This window comes from Olea europaea, chromosome 15 (genome assembly GCF_002742605.1).
Source record: "Olea europaea var. sylvestris chromosome 15, O_europaea_v1, whole genome shotgun sequence".
In the NCBI taxonomy this organism is placed as follows: Eukaryota; Viridiplantae; Streptophyta; class Magnoliopsida; order Lamiales; family Oleaceae; genus Olea; species Olea europaea.
The window spans coordinates 14274554-14294131 of NC_036251.1; the positions used below are offsets into that span (position 1 = coordinate 14274554).

General features: G+C 32.8%; 1 protein-coding gene and 1 long non-coding RNA gene across 2 annotated transcripts; one reads left to right on the plus strand and one right to left on the minus strand.

The window, feature by feature from the left end:
- Positions 1–4803: 4803 nt before the first annotated feature.
- Positions 4804–12831, minus strand: LOC111411274 (DUF724 domain-containing protein 7-like). Its single transcript, XM_023041823.1, has 14 exons — positions 12040–12831; positions 11301–11497; positions 10016–10168; positions 9710–9901; positions 8851–8956; positions 8598–8740; positions 8440–8494; positions 8208–8332; positions 8024–8096; positions 7815–7939; positions 6781–6877; positions 6334–6651; positions 5969–6127; positions 4804–5892 (listed from the first exon to the last, which is right to left on the minus strand). The coding sequence occupies exons 1-14, from the start codon at positions 12533–12535 to the stop codon at positions 5168–5170; spliced, it is 2964 nt and encodes a 987-aa protein (XP_022897591.1). The 5' UTR covers positions 12536–12831; the 3' UTR covers positions 4804–5167.
- A 2576-nt stretch (positions 12832–15407) lies between these two features.
- On the plus strand, positions 15408–16107 carry LOC111410998. The gene is made up of 2 exons (XR_002705801.1): positions 15408–15849; positions 15968–16107. It is a non-coding gene; the product is annotated as an uncharacterized LOC111410998 (long non-coding RNA).
- The last annotated feature ends 3471 nt before the right edge of the window (positions 16108–19578 follow it).

Genomic DNA, 19578 nt, shown 5'->3' on the forward strand with positions numbered 1-19578 from the left:
TTTAATTTATTTCAATTAGTTATTTATTATTTCAATTCATTATTTTAATTATTTTATTAATATTTATTTAATTTATTTCAATTAGTTATTTATTATTTCAATTCATTATTTTAATTATTTTATTAATATTTATTTAATTTATTTCAATTAGTTATTTATTATTTCAATTCATTATTTTAATTATTTTATTAATATTTATTTAATTTATTTCAATTAGTTATTTATTTTTTATATTTATTTCATTATTTCAATTAGTTTATTTGAATTGTTTATTGAATATTCAATTGTTTATTATATTTATTTCATTATTTATATTTTAAATAAAATGAAATAAAAAAATAATTAATTATTTTACTAAAATAAACAATTTACATAATTCATGAAATATTTATAAACAATTAAATTCAATATTAAAAAATAAAAAATGAGTAAATATTTATTTAAATTCTTTATTGATATTTATTTAAATGCTTTACAAATAATTAATTTGATTGATATTTTAATTTTCTAATTTAATTACTTATTTTTATTATTTTATGAATGTCTAAATATTTATTCAAATTCTTTATGTATATTAGTTATTTAATATTTAATTATTTCGTTTAATTTTTTTACTAACACTTATTTTCATAATTTATTTAATATTTTAATTGCTTATTTTAATTATTTTACTAACACTTAATTTAATTATTTATTTTTAATTAATATTTAAATACTTTTTTTAATCTTTATGCATATTGCTTATTTAATATTTACAAATTTATTTTAATTGATTTGCAGAAATTTAATTTGATTGATATTTTAATTTTCTAATTTAATTGCTTATTTATTATTTTACAGATGTTTAAATATTTATTTAAGTTCTTTATGTATATTACTTATTTAATATTTAATTATATCTTTTAATTTTTTTACTATTACTTAACATAAATAAGTAATTAAAACTAAATTGGCAAATAATAAATATTTAGATAAATAATAAAACATTTATATTAAGCATTTCAAAGAAATAATTTTAAATACATAATATACATTAAAATTAAACAATTCAAATAATAATTAAATATTAGACAACACAATATAAGTAATTAAAATAAATAGTTAACTTAAAAAATTAAAGGAAATAAATAAATAAGCAATTTAAAAAAAAATTTGGGCCTCTGGCGATCGGCCCAGATGACTGGGCCGTCTGGGCGCCAGGCTGCCCAGTCAACTGGGCGCCCAGACGGTCCAGTTGACCCAGCCGGCTCAGTCAACTGGGTGCCCAGACGGCCCAGTCAACTGGGCCGTCTGGGTGAGTCTGGATCATCTGGGCATGCCTAATCGGTCCAGTCAGCTGGGCTTACGTCTCCTTTGTGGAGATCGCCGGAAAAATCCATTTTCGACGATCTCTACTCCATTTTCCTCCTTCCAAACTATTATGCTTACCCAAAAATTATGTATTTTTCCAAAAATCAACACATGTATATAAAATCATGTTTTTTTTTTCCAAAAATCAACATAAAAACTTTAAATATGGGTCGTCTATTTTTTCTTTTTTATCAGTGCTACAGTAATTTTTCTCTTTCCTTACTATCTTCTCTTTCTTCTTTAAATAGTAAGGGTAAATTTGGATTTCTCTTGATTTTCAATATTTTAAACATTTTGCTTTTTTTTTTTTAATTGATCAAAGGCCTCTTTGGAAAATTGGCCGGATCAACCGGCTGTTGGCCACTAATTCCTCGATCGCTCCTAAATTTCTCTCTCGAGTGTCAAAATTGACTAGCATCTATTTATTCAATTAGTGAATAATTAATTAAAGCGTTAAAATCATAATACAAATAAACAGAATGGAAATTTTCATAGATACAACTATAATAAATTCAAATCATACTCTTAAATTTTACCTTATCAAACCCCAGACTAGATATTTAATTCATGATATAAGCTATAAAAATAATCAAATTCAAATAAACAACATAGAGAAGAGAATAGAAAAAGTAGCTGTGGTAGATGTTTAATCTCCTTTGCAATGTTGTTCTTGATTTCTCCTTTAATTTCTTGAATTTTGTCCCCCTTCTTGCCCGGTTGAACTCTCTCATGAATTGTGGTATTTAGGTTTGTATTTATAGTATTTTGAAGTTTTGGACGAATTATGGTTGAATTGACCCAAAAAAATAGTCAAAAAATTTTCAAAATTCATTTTTTCTCATTCGGCGGTGCCGTGGTGCCCAAGATGGGTGCTGTGATACCACGATTTTGTAGATTTTCAGCAAGTCAGAAGGTGCTTACTTCTAGTGGAAAAACAGCACTGCACATCCTTCAATATTTTTATCATAACATTTACTATCGACATTCGATTAAGGCGATTCAAGATGCGTTGAAAAGCTATTAGCAAGGGGCTATAATTTGATTCAGATATCATTTTTTCAATTTCAATGTTTCCTGTGTCAAAAATGGGTCTCAATATGAGATTAAAAATTCAGAGCATAACTTTTTCGGTTGGAAATTGATGTGTAATCATAGTTTGGTTATATTTCATCCCTTTGACTTTTTTCTTTATCCAATTGACTCCTAGAACTCTCAAACCTTAATTGTGAAGTTTGACACAACTTTTAAGTATTTAAACTTTAGTCCCCCGAACTTTGGATCTCTTACAATTTAGCCCATTCTCCAATTTTCCCAACTTTTACTTATTTCATTCAATTTCATCAACCTATAGCACAACATCAAAACATACATTAAAACGCTCTGAAACTCATAAGAATTAACTAAATATCAAACTTAGATGGTGTCTAAAGTATGAGTGAAATATACTCATCAGCCTACCTCCTATTCTTTTGAACTATTTGGTCTCTTTTTATTTTGTATATCAGCCTAATTGATGGGAAGTACCTTGTTTTCCATCTACTGCAAGTTATAGGTGCTTGTGAGAAGAAGATTTAGTGTGCAATTTCATCAAAGTTATTGTACAAGATATTGTGGCTTGTAGAATCCCCTATTTTCAGAATTATTTGAAACAGACAAGTGTCAAATAAATAAGGTTGATGCTACACGTACGATGAAAACCCAAATGTGCACCGTGCGATGTACAATATCTTTTCCCAATAAATAAATAGCTAAGATTTTAATATTGTGCGTGGCCCCCCTCCATGTAACGGGGTGTAAACCTGGGCATATGTGGGGTGTATGAGTATCATTTCCCAATAAATAAATAGCTGATATTTTAATATTGTGAGCAGGCCCCCTCCATATAAGGGAGTGTAAACCTAAGCGTACACCGTGGGTGTACAAGTATGATTTCCAGACGGTTAGTAATTTGACACATTAATGTGATAATTTTTTATTATATCATGCAACAAATCACTAAACGTCACATGTATGCTATGTAAAACGCGGTAGTAAGCAACTGCAAATATAATTATTCATAAATAAATAGCTAAGATTTTGCATGTATAGTTTTCATGAAATTTTATCTAGAAATATACGGCCCAGTAACATCCTAGCAAATCAGCAAGCTTTGACGAATTTTGATGTCAACACTCAGTTGAATATTGCTGAGGTTTCACTTGCCACACTCAAGGAGAGAGAGGTTCCCAAAGTTGCAACATAGTTCCTGCTGTAGAAGTTTTCTCCAAATGGCTACCATTTGGACACGAGAAAGCCATAAATTGAGAAACTATGGCTTAAACCATAACCATCACCGAAGGGGATCATTGTTTAGGCATTCTGCAGAATGTTCGGTTTTCAGTTCTAATTACGAAAGAGACACAAACAAGAGATACATAATGTAGTAAGGGAAAAATCCAATTAACCTTTGTTTGGTTTAGCTAAAAATTAGATTTTTAATGAAGTTTGATAAAAGTGGATGAAATATATAGTTCAAAAATTCATAAAAGTTTTAGATACCATAAAATGCAGAGTTGAAAATGAATTTGACTAAAAAAAAAAAAAAAAAGGAGGGTCAAACATGCATTAAATAACATGAGTTGCTACTAATTTTACTTCAATTGCATAGAACATTTACATACTCAAGAGTCACATCCCTATAAACTACTCAGTTTTACCTTAAAAATTAATGTCAATCGAATCTTATATTACAGGCAAGTTTAGATCAATTATTAATTTAAAGAGTTGAGCCCACTATATAGGGAAAATGCCAAGAAGACATGTGTCGCATGTGCATTAGTTGGAATAAAACTGTTTTTTTATTCAAGGTACAATGAATGAAAAATCACCTGTCCTATATAATGCAATCTAATAATTCTCCTCGTACGTATAAAAGATTGTAATTAAATACAACCACCCAAGATTGAATATCAAAAAATTTGTAGTGTCGAAAACTACATGGATATTAACATATAGGTTTCTTAAAATCTATTATTATATTATTGTATATATGAACATTACTAGTACATTTTGTAATTTATTTGAATTAAGCTCTTTTGCCAGAAAATATTGCACCCTGGGTGACCTACACATGGGAGTGAGACCTGCACCAGACCCATGTGAACAAAAAATTTCGAAAGAGTGCTCTCGTGAGTATAACAGCATTGAATTTAGTTACTTCACCTACACATTTACCTAGCAATAGCGACGGCAAATAAGGTAGGCCGTCACAGCATTTTATGGTGAGAATACCGACACAAAATGTAAATATTTGAGACAAGCATGCCTCATCTTATTTGAAGAATTGTAAAATTCAAGAGTTTGCAGATGACAAAGAAGCAACTCACAGAGATGTTTGAGTATGATGGAACAATCATAGCAAGCGGGAAGTGATGATCAACTCCCCCCCTTAAAATAGAGAAATCACAGCAAGAATACAAAATAAAGTAGAGGTCCAAATTAACCAGGGGACAACAGAGCAATAAAGCTACAAGTTCAAAACAAGGCAAAACCGATTTCAAGTGCAGAATATCAGCTAATGTTTGCCTAATCTCGCATTAGAACCATCACAAGGACATATGATACATACAAAAACAGACTATTACAACAAATGATTTAACATCTGGATGTGGATCCAAATTCTACATTTGGAAAGACACGATACAGATCAAGAAAGAAAGGGGTTTAATTTACCAAACACATTCAAGATACAAATCTAACATAGGATTACCATTACAGAGCACAACCCGTTGCTTCTTCGACCAGGTACAGCAAAAGGGTCTTTCAGAATCATGAATATTTACAAAGGCGTGGCAGCTAACTTTTCAAAATCACAAGCAACAGTCATGATGCTTTCTTTGAGTTCCTCTAGTTTAGACTTGGAAGAGGCAATTAATCGATCCTTCGCCTCTTTAGCTGATTCAGCATGTGTGAGCTTTTCTTGCAGATTCCTTATCTGCTCGTTGATCTTGTTAATCTCTTCATCTGTGTGATTTCTCTCGAGATTTTGCTCAGCAATTTGACTATCAAGTTGCTCTACTTGGCCTAAGAGCTTTTCCTTCCTATCTTTCACAGATAGCAACCCCGTTATACGGTCTCTCACTGCATGAACATCAAATCCATACCTTTCCAAGTCTGCAAGATTCTCTAAAATATCGTCAGAGATACTTTTAGGATCATTAAGTTGCAATCGCAAGGCTTTTTCCACCACACTGGAAAAGGTTACCATTAGACCTATAGCTAAGCCTTCACGAGAACTCTCTTTAGTATATTGTAGAGGTTGGAAATGCGGCTTCTGCGGTATCCTCTGGAAGACATCCATGGACTCAATTGCACTCCAAAGCATCGCGTTCTTCACAAAAGGCAAGCTTAGCTGCTCGCTCTGAATGATTGAAACTTTATCTCCAGAGAAAGGAATTTGAATACCAGACTCCTGCCTCTCACTGCCATCGGTTAACAGAGCAATTTCTTTTGGCATCTTGGCGGTTTCAACACATTTCTCTGCAGTTCTCGCCAGGGAAACTCCTGCAGAAAATCAAATATTATCAGGCGAACTATTCCAAAGTGGTGCACACCAAGAAAATGCATGTTAGCATTTTACTTGAGCCATCAACAGCATTTGGAGTCTGTATTTCTTCAATCCATTGAGAAAGAGGTTTATTATCATATTCTCTGGAGGGTACTCCAGCATTGACTTTATTTAATTCATTCACCATGTGATATGATTCCATGGTTTTACTTCCTGAAGCATCTAGAGAATCTGCAGAACATCAAAAAAGGCATTGTCAGCAAAATCAAAATCAACAGGGGGGAAAATTAGCATCAAAAGTTCTAACCTAAACATTTTTTTCTCGAATTTCAAAATCTCCATATGCAATCAATGTGTCCCAAAATAGCAGATAAAACACGCTAAAAACAACAGCAACAATCATGAAAGAATCTGCCTTCATACAAAAAACTCAGCACCTTGAACTTGAAAGGCACTCTTTACATAAGTGGTCCGTCTTCTTCTTCCCTTTGATGAATGCTTTTCAATTTGGTTTACTGACCTCTCAACTGCTTTCGCATCTGAAACTTTCCTGTGGGTCTTTTTCATTATACTGCCAGGCCTGTTTTTCAGCTTTGGAAGACCATTATTCTTGCCATGCATTGTGCTCTCCTGATCATACAAAGAGCCCTCAATTCCAGTCATCATTTCAGCAGTTATGCTCGAATCAACTTCATTTGCGTTACAGTCTTTTATGACCATTTCATCTGCCTCAATTTTTCCATCTTGCGCACTGCCTATTAACACAGGAATTTTCCCATTAGCAAGAACCTAAGTCGTTATAACATTAAGGTATCAACAATTTCATCTTACAAGGGTGATAAAAGGAAGAAATAGGGAGACAGTGTGAAAAGAAATGCACAGACCTGTTACCTGGGTTTGTTGGCTTTTGATTGGCGTCTTTCGCGGCCTTCCTCTCTTTCTCTTATGAATGCCTTCTTCAGTTTCTAGTTGCTTACTCTCCTAAAAATGCAACAGAATACAAACAAGCAGCAAGAGCATTAAGTAGTTAAATATATTATTTTGTTAAAGTGCCATCAACAAAAGACAATGAACTCAATTGAACGCTGTATATCATGTGAGGAGCACAAATAAGCTCCAAGAAAAACTTGACAAAGTCATGCTCAAATGCAACTCATAATAGATGGCAGGTTTCATAGAGTTTTAAATTGAACTTTTAAGCCAAACTAAAATTGATTTTCTTTTTTAAATTTTCACGCGGAAAAAGGGATAAGTTTGAAAGCAAAGTAAATAATATGAAAAGGGAACAAATTAAACATAACCAGCTATCCCAGAATAATATATAAATAAATAAATAAATAATTTAAAAATTAAAAAACTAAGAAAAAAGGCACTATACAAGGAAATATGAAACTTTAATGAAAAATTAGTGTATGAATTTAGATTTTCCATTTATATATGAATTATTTCAATATGGTAGAGATGAGGATTAGATAGACGGAGAACATCTGTTATCAAATAAACCAAAAAAATAAGCTTTATTTAAAATTAGATTTACAAATGAAAGGAAAGGTTAACAAAAAAATGCATCCAGGTACCATAGCATAATTCCTGCTTTAAAAAATAAATAAAAATAAAAAAAATAAAAGAGCAGAGTAACAAAAAACCTTGGATAAAAATGTGAGTTTAAGCTAGCAATAAATGTAGCACTATTAAGTTTACACAACTATCCCCAGAATATTATTTTATTTCTCGTGTGGACCTTTCAATCACATTCCAATAAATCTAGCAATATTAGATTCAAAAATGTTCAGGATTGCTTCATCATTTTAACTTACTTTTGATTATGCAAACAGGTGCTTAAATTCCTATTTACAGAGGAAGGGACTCCAAGCCAACATTCAAAACCATATATAAGTGCAAGTCTCATCATATTCACCTGTATCCTCGGTGTCGCTGAATCATTTGATAGCTGCTCCTGTTCACTCACAGGCTTCAAAGATTCCTTATCAATTGACGGACAATCCCAGTTGTCACTTAAGCAAGCCTTTCCAGTAGCCAAACCTATGATGTACAAAGATCAGTTTCTTCTATCACACACTAATTTAGATAGTAAAACAACTAAAACAATAAAAACCTCAGAGACACCTTCTACAATAGATTCTGGGCTATTAACTTCGTTTCTTCCTCTTTTCTTCATAGAACCAGACGTAGGGATATCCTGATTTCACTTGAAGTCAGTTAACTATGCAAAACAGATACCTAAATAATATTACAGGGGCTCCTTGCAACATTCAAAACCATTTGTACTTGTCAGTCTCATCATTTTCACCTTCATCCTCCATAGCATTGAATCATTTGATTGCTGCTCCTGTTCACTAACGGGCTTCAAAGGTTCCTTATTAATTGATGGACGATCACTCTTGTCACTTGAGCTTGCCTTTCTAGCAGTCAAACCTATGATGTACAAAGTTCAGATTCTTTCATGCAGATAATAAAATTTTGTTCGCACTAATGTAGATCTTAAAACAACTAAGCTAAGAAATCAAAAACCCTATAAATACCTCCTACAACAGATTCTAGGCTTTTAACTTGCAGTTCTTGGGTTTTTCCTCTTCTCTGCATAGAACCAGATATATCAGTTGACTGTGCAAACAGGTGTTTAAATTCCTATTTCAGAGGAAGGGATAACTCATCAACATTCAAAACTGTATATAGGTACCAGTCTCATCATATTAACCTTTATCCTCTGTATCGCTGAATCATTTGATTGCTGCTCCTGTTCACTCACAGGCTTCAAAGGTTCCTCATCAATTGACGGATGATCCCTTTTGTCACTTGAGCACCCCTTTCCAGTAGCCAAACCTATGGTGTACAAAGTTCAGTTTCTTCTTTCACACTGGAGACAATAAATTTTGTTTTCACTACTTTTGATAGTAAACAACTAAATTACGAAATAAAAATCCCACAAATACCTCCTACAACATATTCCGGGATTTTAACTTGCATTTCTTGGGTTCTTCCTCTTCTCTTCTTAGAATCAGATGTAGGGTCATCCTCCTCAAATTTTTTTTGTTTTCTCTGACATGTAAATTAAGATTGAAGCACACATATTAGTTGATGTGATAAACATAGCAAAGTCAAACGGGTACAAAGCATTAGATTTAAGATTGCTTCTTATACTTTTCTTCAGGTCTCAGTTGGTTTAGAGATATTTAGTTGACTAGTATCAAAATCTGTTAAGCAGCTTTACAATCATTAGTAAGGTGTTTGGTTACAATTAATAAGGATAAAATCCAGCCTCAAAAGCTTAACTCTGCACAACTGCAAAGGAACCAAAATCCCAATGAAACTAATGAGATTAAATAGTACAATTTTGGCATCAACAATAACATACAATTTTGACAAAGTATTGCATCTACGAATCTCTCTAGACCAAAACACTTCGTGCATCAATGTTCTCAGCTCTTGACTAAAGTAATAACATATCTAGTTCATTAAATAATATTGGAGACTAATATGCAGGTGCCAATCAGTAGCTTAAAAAGTTGCAACTTTATCATCATCCCAAGGCATTTCACCTTATTCAATTGAATAAGCAAAATAAACATAGCGCATGTTTGGAAAATTAAGTCCATGGCTCATAAGCATGGGCCACACACATTTGCATGGTGAGTAGGTCCTATATAAAATAAGAAATAAAGTAAACATTACTTATGTGGCTTCTTTCAACCAAAAATAATGATGCAGGCCCCTGGCTTACACAACATACACATTTTTCCCAATCATGTTCATAATGTATAATGAGGAATTTCTGTAGACAGTGTGACTTACAATTCTCCGCCCCCTGTAAGGATTATTAGACGACAGATCCCCAAGCATGGATTGTTTAACCGAGTTGATCCTGATATTTTCAGAGATTGGACTTGCAGAGACACAAAGCATCACTTTACTTGAAGTTGCAAGGATATTTTGTTGTTCAGGTGCAAGAGATGTTGCAGCTTCTAGATTTCCTTCCTTCAGCTTCTTCAAAGGCAGTGAAAGATCATCAAGAAAATCAGAAGGTAAACTACATCTTCTCTTTGTAATTGAAGTGGTAATATGAGAAAGTTTCTGATCACAAGGAGTTGATTGTTCCACCTGATTCTCCCTTGAGTTCAAGGAACAAGGCATTTTCTCTTCAGTGCAGTCTTTTCCATTGCCTGAGCTCCCTACTGGAACAGCCACTGTGGTGATATCAGAACATATAGGGCCTCCCTGCTTTTCAGCATCTGATGATGGGATTACGTCATCCTGAGAGAAATGACAAAGATAATGGCATAAATAACCTAATCCCTCATAGTAGATGAACAAGTTTCCTGGCAAGAATGTATCAAACAATGAAGCACAAATCCAGGCAATGACCACACTGAAATCTGAAGGTCTAGGTTGAGGGACTACAGACTGGTGGTCATACATATCCTAACAAGAAAATAATCACAATTGGTGCCAACTGAACAAAACATGAGATAGTATTAGGAAAAATATATATAAAAAAATGTTAATGAGGGCACAAGAACGTTAATTGAATTTAACTATTAGATACCTTAAAACTGTGACCAGCAGCCTAGAATTCAAGTTATCCAACCTTCCAGCCTCTAGTGCAAAACATGATATAATACATACCTTCAAATGATATCTTTTGTAAACGTATTTGCAAGAAAAGGTTGAACGTGCAAGCCAAATTCAACTTGATACTTGCCACGCCCACCAGCACTATGAAACCAGAAAGATCCATTTATTTTCTCTCCTTTCCTTTGGTTTAGGGATGGGGGATGCATCCATGGATAGATCAAAATATTGATAATTGCCATGCAAAAAAAATCCCACCAGCACTATGAAATCAGAATGATCTATTTGCTTTCTCTCCTTTCTTTTTGTTTAGGGATGGGCAATGTATCCATGGATAGATCAAAAATATTGATACTTGCCACAAAATGGTAGCAAACAAAAGCCCAATATGAAACCAGAATAACCCCTTTATTTTCTCTCAATTCTTTTGGCTTAGGGATGGGGGATGTATCCATGGATAGATCAAAATCACATTTTAAAAAGCAAATTCATTTCGGGCCTAATTACAAAATTCTTACAAGAAAACATAAAAATATATATTATGCTAGATACAATCAGGTCATTTTAACCAGAAGACAGAAGTATCACATATAAACATAAGAAAAATAAGGTCCTTCTACCTCACTATATTGTCAAAGTTACATGTTGCTAAATCATATAGCATGAATTTTTTCCATATTACTTGCAGATAATGATAGTTATAACATTTTAGATAAACAGCAAAAAAAGGCCAGCCAAGAATAAGGACAAATTTTTGGCATCAAAACAAAACAGAATTCGAATTTTGAGAAAAAATTGAAAAGTAATGACAAACCTGGGAAGATGCAGTCCACTTACTATCTTTCCATTCCATGTGTGGTCTTATTTTTGACTGATGCAATTCACTATTCTTTTGCAACTGCTTGATGAGGATTTTGTACCTACTATCTTCAAGCTCCTTTGTAATTACTCCTCTCCACCATCCACCATCAAAGAATGCATCAATTTTTTCTAATGTTCTTTTATCCTTGCCTTTGATCCACATTAAAATATAACCATCTTTGAATTACTAACTTGAACCCACCCACTCACCCCCCCCCCCACCCCAAAAAAAAAAAAAAAAAAAAAAAAAAAAAAAAAGCAAATAAATAAATCAAAAATTGAAAGTTAAAAGCAATATCATCCTGTAAGATTCTAGATGAACATTACCCATTTTAACTATACTTAAAAATTATAGCAAATTAAAGCAGCAACATGCATCCTTCTCATTTAACAAAGTACACTCCTACCTACAAAATAACTCGCCTAAGTAATAAGCCCACAAATAATAAATAAAAAAGAGTGCATTCCAATATAAAATCGTGCTATAATGCAGAAATATCAATATACAAAAATTTACCACGTAGTGAATTTGCAGTAAAAAGAATACACTGTTAATGAAAATCTATAAATCCCTAAATAGAAACCGGATGGAAAATTATTAGAGGCATGCATGCTCCAACTCAGCTAGTTAGCCATCATTCGACCCCCAAATGCAAAAAACCCAAAAGACATTTAAACGGTCATAATATTTCAAAATAAAACGGAGACGTTGCACTCTGTGATCTTTACCGGATGTACGGGTCGGACCCAGCGTCCGTCGACCCAATCCCAGTGAACTCGGAGGTTGGAAATCCCAAAATCGAGCTCGTCTGGCGGGTTCTGAAAAGTAACCACAAATTTTGGACCTTCTTCAACCCTCTTCACAACACCTATCCACCAGCCATCCCTGTAGTAGGCATCAACGACGTCGTTCACTTCAAACCCCTCCACGATCTCCGACGGCGGTGGCGCCGGCCTCACAAAGTTTAAATCAACAAACTCCCGCAGCAAATCAGAGCCATTATCATCCGCCAAGAGAGACAGGTATTCCACATACAGTGTGTTTTTCCTTTTAGACTTGTAATTTTTCCCCTTGAATTTCGCAGGTATAGGAATTACAGTAGCTAAAAAATACACGTCCTTGAAACCCTCCTCGTCTGTTTTTACCTCGATTAAGGACCCTTCGGGAAAGAGAGATTTTTTGCCCATTCTGTGGCTGCTCTTCTTCCGTTCGTGGGTCACGATCAACCCATATCCCAAGCCAAAGCCAAAGCCAAAGCCAAAGCCCTAGGTGGGGTATTTTGTTTTAATTTTTTTAAAGTAAAAATTTTTTACTGATATTTTTGAGTCGTCACTTCGAGATGATAGCTTTTCAGTTTTTTCTACAATTTCTTCAAGCGGCGCGCCTTTTTGCGCGTCACGGCGGGAACTTCTAAGTTCTAAATAATCCAATCCATATTGCAACCTCGTCCGTTTGGAATAGCTCCTACTTATGCTTTTGACCAGTAGAAGAAGAGAAGAAAGAGTTCGAGCTTGAGTTAGTATCTGGCAACTAATTTTGTACGTGATTTGTCATCAGGAAGAGCTTTTACTTGTGTTTGGTATGAGCGTGTCAAATGCTATTATGGTATTAAAAATGTCATTTTTACCCTTAATATTGAGAATGAATTTGATTAATTATCATATTAAAATTTTATTAGTAAAGCATAGATATAAATTATATAGTCAGATTTAATAAAAACAATAATTTAAATTAAAGTCAACGACTTAAGAATTAATTTTAATCACATATTTTATGTAATCCATAATTGTTATCAATTTTTTAATTACATGTTTATCATTTTTTATTAAAATCTACTAAAAATTTAATTTTAATTACACTACAAATGTTATTTAGCAATTTTTATACAAATTCTCTTCTACGGCAATTAAAAAAAAAAAAAAGTAGACTGTGAAAGAAAGCTAGAAATATCTTTGTCAACTACTAATGAATTTGTATGAAGAGATTTTTATTTTGACAGTTCAATAATTAAACAACGTTAAAAATAAAACAAAAATAATTAATTACATAAAATTTAAATTTAAATGCAACAATTTTAGATTGGAAACAATAAGGAAACAATGTTCATCTAAGCATAAGCTCTCTAGCAATTCTATCACATATTTTATGTAATCCATAATAGTTATCAATTTTTGTTAATTACATGTTTATCATTTTTTTTATCAAAATCTGCTAAAATTTTAATTTTAATTACACTAAAAATTTTATTTAACAATTTTTAAACAAATTCCCTTCTACAGCAATTAGAAAAAAAAAAAAAGAGTAGATTGTGAAAGGAAGCTAGAAATATATTTGTCAACTACTAATGAATTTGTTTGAAGAGATTATTAGTTTGACAGTTCAATAATTAAACAACGTTAAAAATAAAACAAAAATAATTAATTACATAAAATTTAAATTTAAATGCAACAATTTTAGATTGGAAACAATAAGAAAACAATGTTCATCTAAGCATAAGCTCTCTAGCAATTCTATCACGAATAAATCTCATTTCACCCTCATCAACAGTTGAATTTATATTGAGTCTTCATCATCGGGCAAATAATCTTCTTTTTAATTGTATTTTTAAAATTTCAAATCAACTATAGCCTCATTTCTTATAAAGTTATGTAGTGCCATTGAAGCCGTAACAATAGTTACTTGCTTATCAAAATCATAATTTGGCATTTGTCGTAATATTCTTCATCACGATTTCCATACCCAAAGCAACGTTCAATAACACTTCAGAGTGAGGAACGTGCATGACTAAAAACTTCTCCAGAACCTCTAAGTTGACTACCACGTCTAAAATCAGGAAGATGGTATCTTTCTCCCTTATATGGAGTTAAATAACATTTCATATTTGGATAGCCTGAATCAACCAAGTAGTATTTATCTACAAAATTATCAATTCAAATATCAATAAGAATAAAGACCTTATGATGTTACCAAAATATATAAAAATTATTTATAAATAAAAATCACAAACCATCTAATGGTTTAGAAAATTTTAGATCAATGCTTCGTAGAACCCCCAAAAATATACGTGTATCATGTGTTGTTCCTTTCCAGCCTAGCCACACAAAGGTGAATAGCATGTCAAAATTACACACAGTCATAATGTTTTGGGTAGGATATCCCTTTCTACCAATGTAGGGGATTTGCTTATTCATTGGAAGTGATGAGCGAACATGTGTTCCATCAATTGCTTCAATACAATCCTATCAAAAGAAAATAAAATAGAAGAAATAAAGCAAAAATAATTAGAATAATGTTTTCAAATGAAATATGATATTTCAACATTTATTATGTAGATTAACTTAAAATAAGGCCAATACTTGGGATTTGATCTAATATAAAGTGGAACTTCATCATAATTATCAAGCGGTCTAATTTCTTGTAAAGCGAGATTAATCCTTTTTTTAGTACAATCCCAAATTGTCTACTCACTGTTTCACCTGAACATTGAAACCTTTCTTGAATCATCCTATTACCAACACCATGTCCCAATGTCATCAAAAACATACATACTGCCTCTTCTAATCGTGCTCCTTTACTTGAACACAACCCATAACTTCTTAATTTGTCACATAATTTGCAAAATACATGTTTCTCCATTCGAAACATTTCTTGACATCACCTATCATTTCCATTAAGAATCTCCATAACAAACTTCATTCATGTACAAGAGAAATCCCTACATGGTTCTTTTACCAAAAAAGTGTTATGATGTTCACAATTGTAGCTGCAGTGGTAAGGACAAGCTCATTAAAATCTGTTTCATCTCTCATAACTTGATTTATGTATTCTTCATGTAGCTCTTCATCTGATTCTTCGTCCATTTTGTAATCATATAACCATGAATAAAAAAATATAATTTCACAAACTAAATTCATCACGTAATGCCTTACAATAACATAGACTTCATATTACCTTCAAATAACACAAGTCCCACATAGATTACAATAAGAAAAGTAGTTGATTTTGCCGAAATAAAGCATGTCACATAAATTACTTTAACAATAAAGCTACAGGTACAGATTGGGTTTCACAGAGATTTTACAGGATTTTGAATTTGGCGACGTGGCAGCTCATTAAATCAACCAAAAGAAAGATCAAAAAAGAAATAGAAAAGTGAGGGAAAAGAGGGAGGGAAAAAGAACCATTTGTTCAACCCGTGTATAACTCCCCCAAATTGGAGAACCCATTTTGCACGGGAACAACTCCAGCGTTTTCCGGTGGAAATTGCAAAAACAATGTGTTTTGTCTCATTTATCACATTTTGCCCGACCATATACCTTCAACTTCCGGTGTTGGAGAGGCATGAAAATTCTCCATCCCAACGGTTTATTCCTGCTACAATCACCATGCCCGGCCATAGCTTACACCTCCAGTGTTTTCTCATCTGAGCCACACTGTGCATTTTTGCCAGCGAAGATCATACGGAGTCCCGGCCATATTCTCCACCTCGGTGTTTGCCCACGTGAGCCACACTCTTCTCATTTTCTTTAGTGTTGTGCAATTTTAAATTTCCAACACCTGCTTCTTCGAAAGATTTGTGTTTTTAAGGATTAGTGTTGTGCATTTTTTTTTATTTCCAGTATCTGCTGCTTTGGGAGATCTGTATTTGCAAGGATTAGTGTTGTGCATTTTTCAACTATGCAATTCAACGGTGGCTATTAATTAATCCACTAATGTGTAAGAATTTTTTTTCCCCAGAATAAACCTTAGAAAATCCTCATATTGTCTCATATTATATGTACTTTTTTTTTTGCAACATCAAGCAAGAATATTGGTGTAGAAGAGATACGCTTGGTTTTTATGAATGCTGATTTTGGAATATTTTCGAAGCTGTGCACTATTCTGTCACTTGGTTTTGCTAGAATCAGTTTTCCATTTGTTTATAACCTGTGAAAGTGCTGAATTTTGGAAATTTGTTTATATTTGTTTGTGATTGTGTAAGGTACAAATAGTGTGATATTACAAGGAGTTATAAACGTTTTGTAATTCTGTGCAATGGCTTCAATGAAATTGCTTTACTGTAGGTCTCTTTCAATTTTATCTTGTAACGTCTAAGACATCAACTTGGACAAATTATGTGGACGGTTAACGGGAAATGTTAAACATCACGACAACTCAAATTATATTAACTTCGTTTCATTAAATTCCTTTACTATTATTCAATATTTTAAGCATTCACCCTCAACATAAAATGCAGAGTTCAACTCCATGGCAAGAATGAGATATACTGATGCCAAACATAATAAAAGGAACAAAATTTACACACACTTTCCAATATCAAATACAAATTACAATAATATTAGAATCTCCCTCCTCACTACTAATCAAACCAGCCCCTTTCCTTTCGAATTCCCTTTGTCAATCCTTTTCCCTTGTGGAATGTCACATTTAATAAAATCTCGACGTCTCCTTTTGCACTTATTCGAGCTAGCGTTTCAAATAGGCTTGATAAATCTTCGACGACTTCCTTGGCAGCAGGATTCACTGCTTGATTCTACTAGTACGACCATGTATAGCATTCCTTCATCCCATTCTAAGATGCAAAACAACCACATAAAACAAATGTCAATACTACGCGAACTAAGAAGATCGAGAATAATTCATGTTCAATGCTAAAGTTTTCAAAACTTAAAATCACAACACCTACAAAAGTCATTAGGTATATCCTCCTAAAGAACCAAAACCATCCCCACAGTTCATCCTAAACACTTTGCTGCAGTAGAGAACAAAGCAATAAGATGCATATCTTCTTCTATTAATCTCACCAACGCCATCCCCCTTTTCAGGCTTACTGCTTTAATTCTCAAACAAGCAAATTCTTGACTAAAAAAGCTTGTCATTCATAGTCATTGGTTCGCAACCAGGAAGTGTAGCCATCTTATCCATAACCTCTTGAACACTACATCCAGGTGGATCGATGCATATATAGGAGCTCCTGTTTTTAACTGCTTCACGAAGTTCTTCAAGTTGTCTGCATTGTTTTTTGTTGTTGATTGCTTATTTTTTCCCTTCCTTAGTCGCTTCCTAGTTGGCTCAACCACTTTATCTTAGCGATTGCTATACCCTATTTCCTCATGGTTACCATCAAATTGTTCATTTTCAGCAGAATCATCATCTTCAATAATAGTTATATTTTGTGAATATAAAGAATGCATTACACCAGATGTAGGCGCCCAAGCCCTTGCTCCAGTAGCTGTGACATTGCGAAACAACTCATCTAATTTGAATGCATGATCTAAGCCCTTCACACGATATTTTGCAGCTTCCAGATATTTTTGTTAAATAATTTAGAATTTTAGAAATATTATATAATTGGGTGTATTATAATTAAATAAAGAAAATTGAAACACTTGTAGTTTTGTAACCCACCATTCATTTGGAGCACCTATAGTTTGCCTTTCCATATCCCAATCAAGTCCAGTTTTCCCCTCTTAACAATGCATCTCATAGCTGCCACTCTTTCTTTACGACATCCCAATGATTTTTTAGTTGTTTCCTATCATAATCTATAATTGTTGCTTTGTTAAAGTTCTTAGTAAAAAGTTTCCAACCCTCTTTGCTCAAGTGTGTTCCATTTCTGTTACCAGCCCTCACTTGTTCTACAACTACATCAACCTAAATCTCATGTGTTCATGCATCCAAATTGCTTTTGATTTTCCCTTTATTCCCTCAGTTGCCAACTACATTTAAAAATGTTGTTACACCCAAATGATTGAGGCCAAATTCATTGATTAAGAAAGCCTCAATTTGTAAATTTGAACTGGTTAAAAAGTAGTGCATCATACTTACTTTAGGATAAAACATGCACTATACTATTTTGAATTCCCAAAAAGCAAGAATGCTAAAAAACAGAAGCAAGAAGATTATAATAGCACATCCAAATTCAATAAACAAGTCTAGTCGAGCTAATTACTTTGCCAAAAAAAAATTTCTAGCCAATTATAATTTCGCAATAAACTAAAAGCGTTTCACATTATGAAAACCCTACATTTGGCCCCAGCTTCCAACAGCGGTTTGCTAGCAGAAAATTTACGCCAAATCAAACAAATTGCTACAGAACTAAAACTAAGAAAGCATACACTATATATTTCTGAATCCTCAAAAAGGAATTATAAAGATTGAAAAAACATAACAAGGCTTGCCAAGCTAATTAGTTAGCCAAAATTATTGTAAAATCAGGTATACTCCCGTAATAATCCAAAAGCATCCTCGATAACTAAACCCTACCCTTGCCGCAATTCCAAACAACGGTTTGCAAAAGTAATTTTACACTGAAATTCAAACAAACTGCTATAATAGAAAAATAACGTTGTTGCAAAATAAAATGATAAGAAATTGAAGGTAAACTGCAAAATCTTACAAAGAGATGAGAGGAATTCCTGCAGACACAAATTAAAGAAAAGGATTAGAGAAGAAGAAATGAAGAGAATTGAAAAGGTCGTGATTTTTTAGGACATGGTTGGAATTTCATTCTGTTCTTTACAAATGTAAGGGTAAAATTGGAATTTTAAATTTTCATTAAACAAGAAAACTGACTTCCCGTACTAGAAAAAATCCTTTTATAAAATTAATCAAATGGATCTAAAAGCACTTTTGGGCCACAAAAGCTTTTTGGGCCTCTCAAAAGCTATCCCAAATGGGCTCTAAGTGCTTGTTTGTGCCTCATTATTTGTGAATTATGNTGTAATCCCAAAAATAAAATTGAAGAACTTAGCAGAATAAAATAAGTTATTTTATTGTCTCATAACGATGTCAATTAATCTAATCCACTACTGTAATATAAATCTAGCACTTATTTTAAAAATTCAACATCGATTTTGAACATTAGATAAATAAAAATCTAATTTGAAAACTAGTTTTCTAACTAAATACTAAATATTGAAAAAAACCCTTAAATTCTTGATCTAGCGATATGGACTTTGTTAACAGTCTCAACCTTCAAATCTGATCCATCATATATCTTTAAAAATAATTTAGGATATAGAATGAGTATATGAATATACTCAATATAGGTTTCATGCCAGTATTTTCACAAATTAATTTTAAAAGTATGCAAAATACGCACCTAAGTGAGAATGAGACGATCGGGTTTCAATCCCACTAGAAAATTTTGTTATGTGCATATTTACCTGCTTTTTATTAAAAGTATGTAAAATACGCACTGACACGGCACATAGACTCATACTTTCCC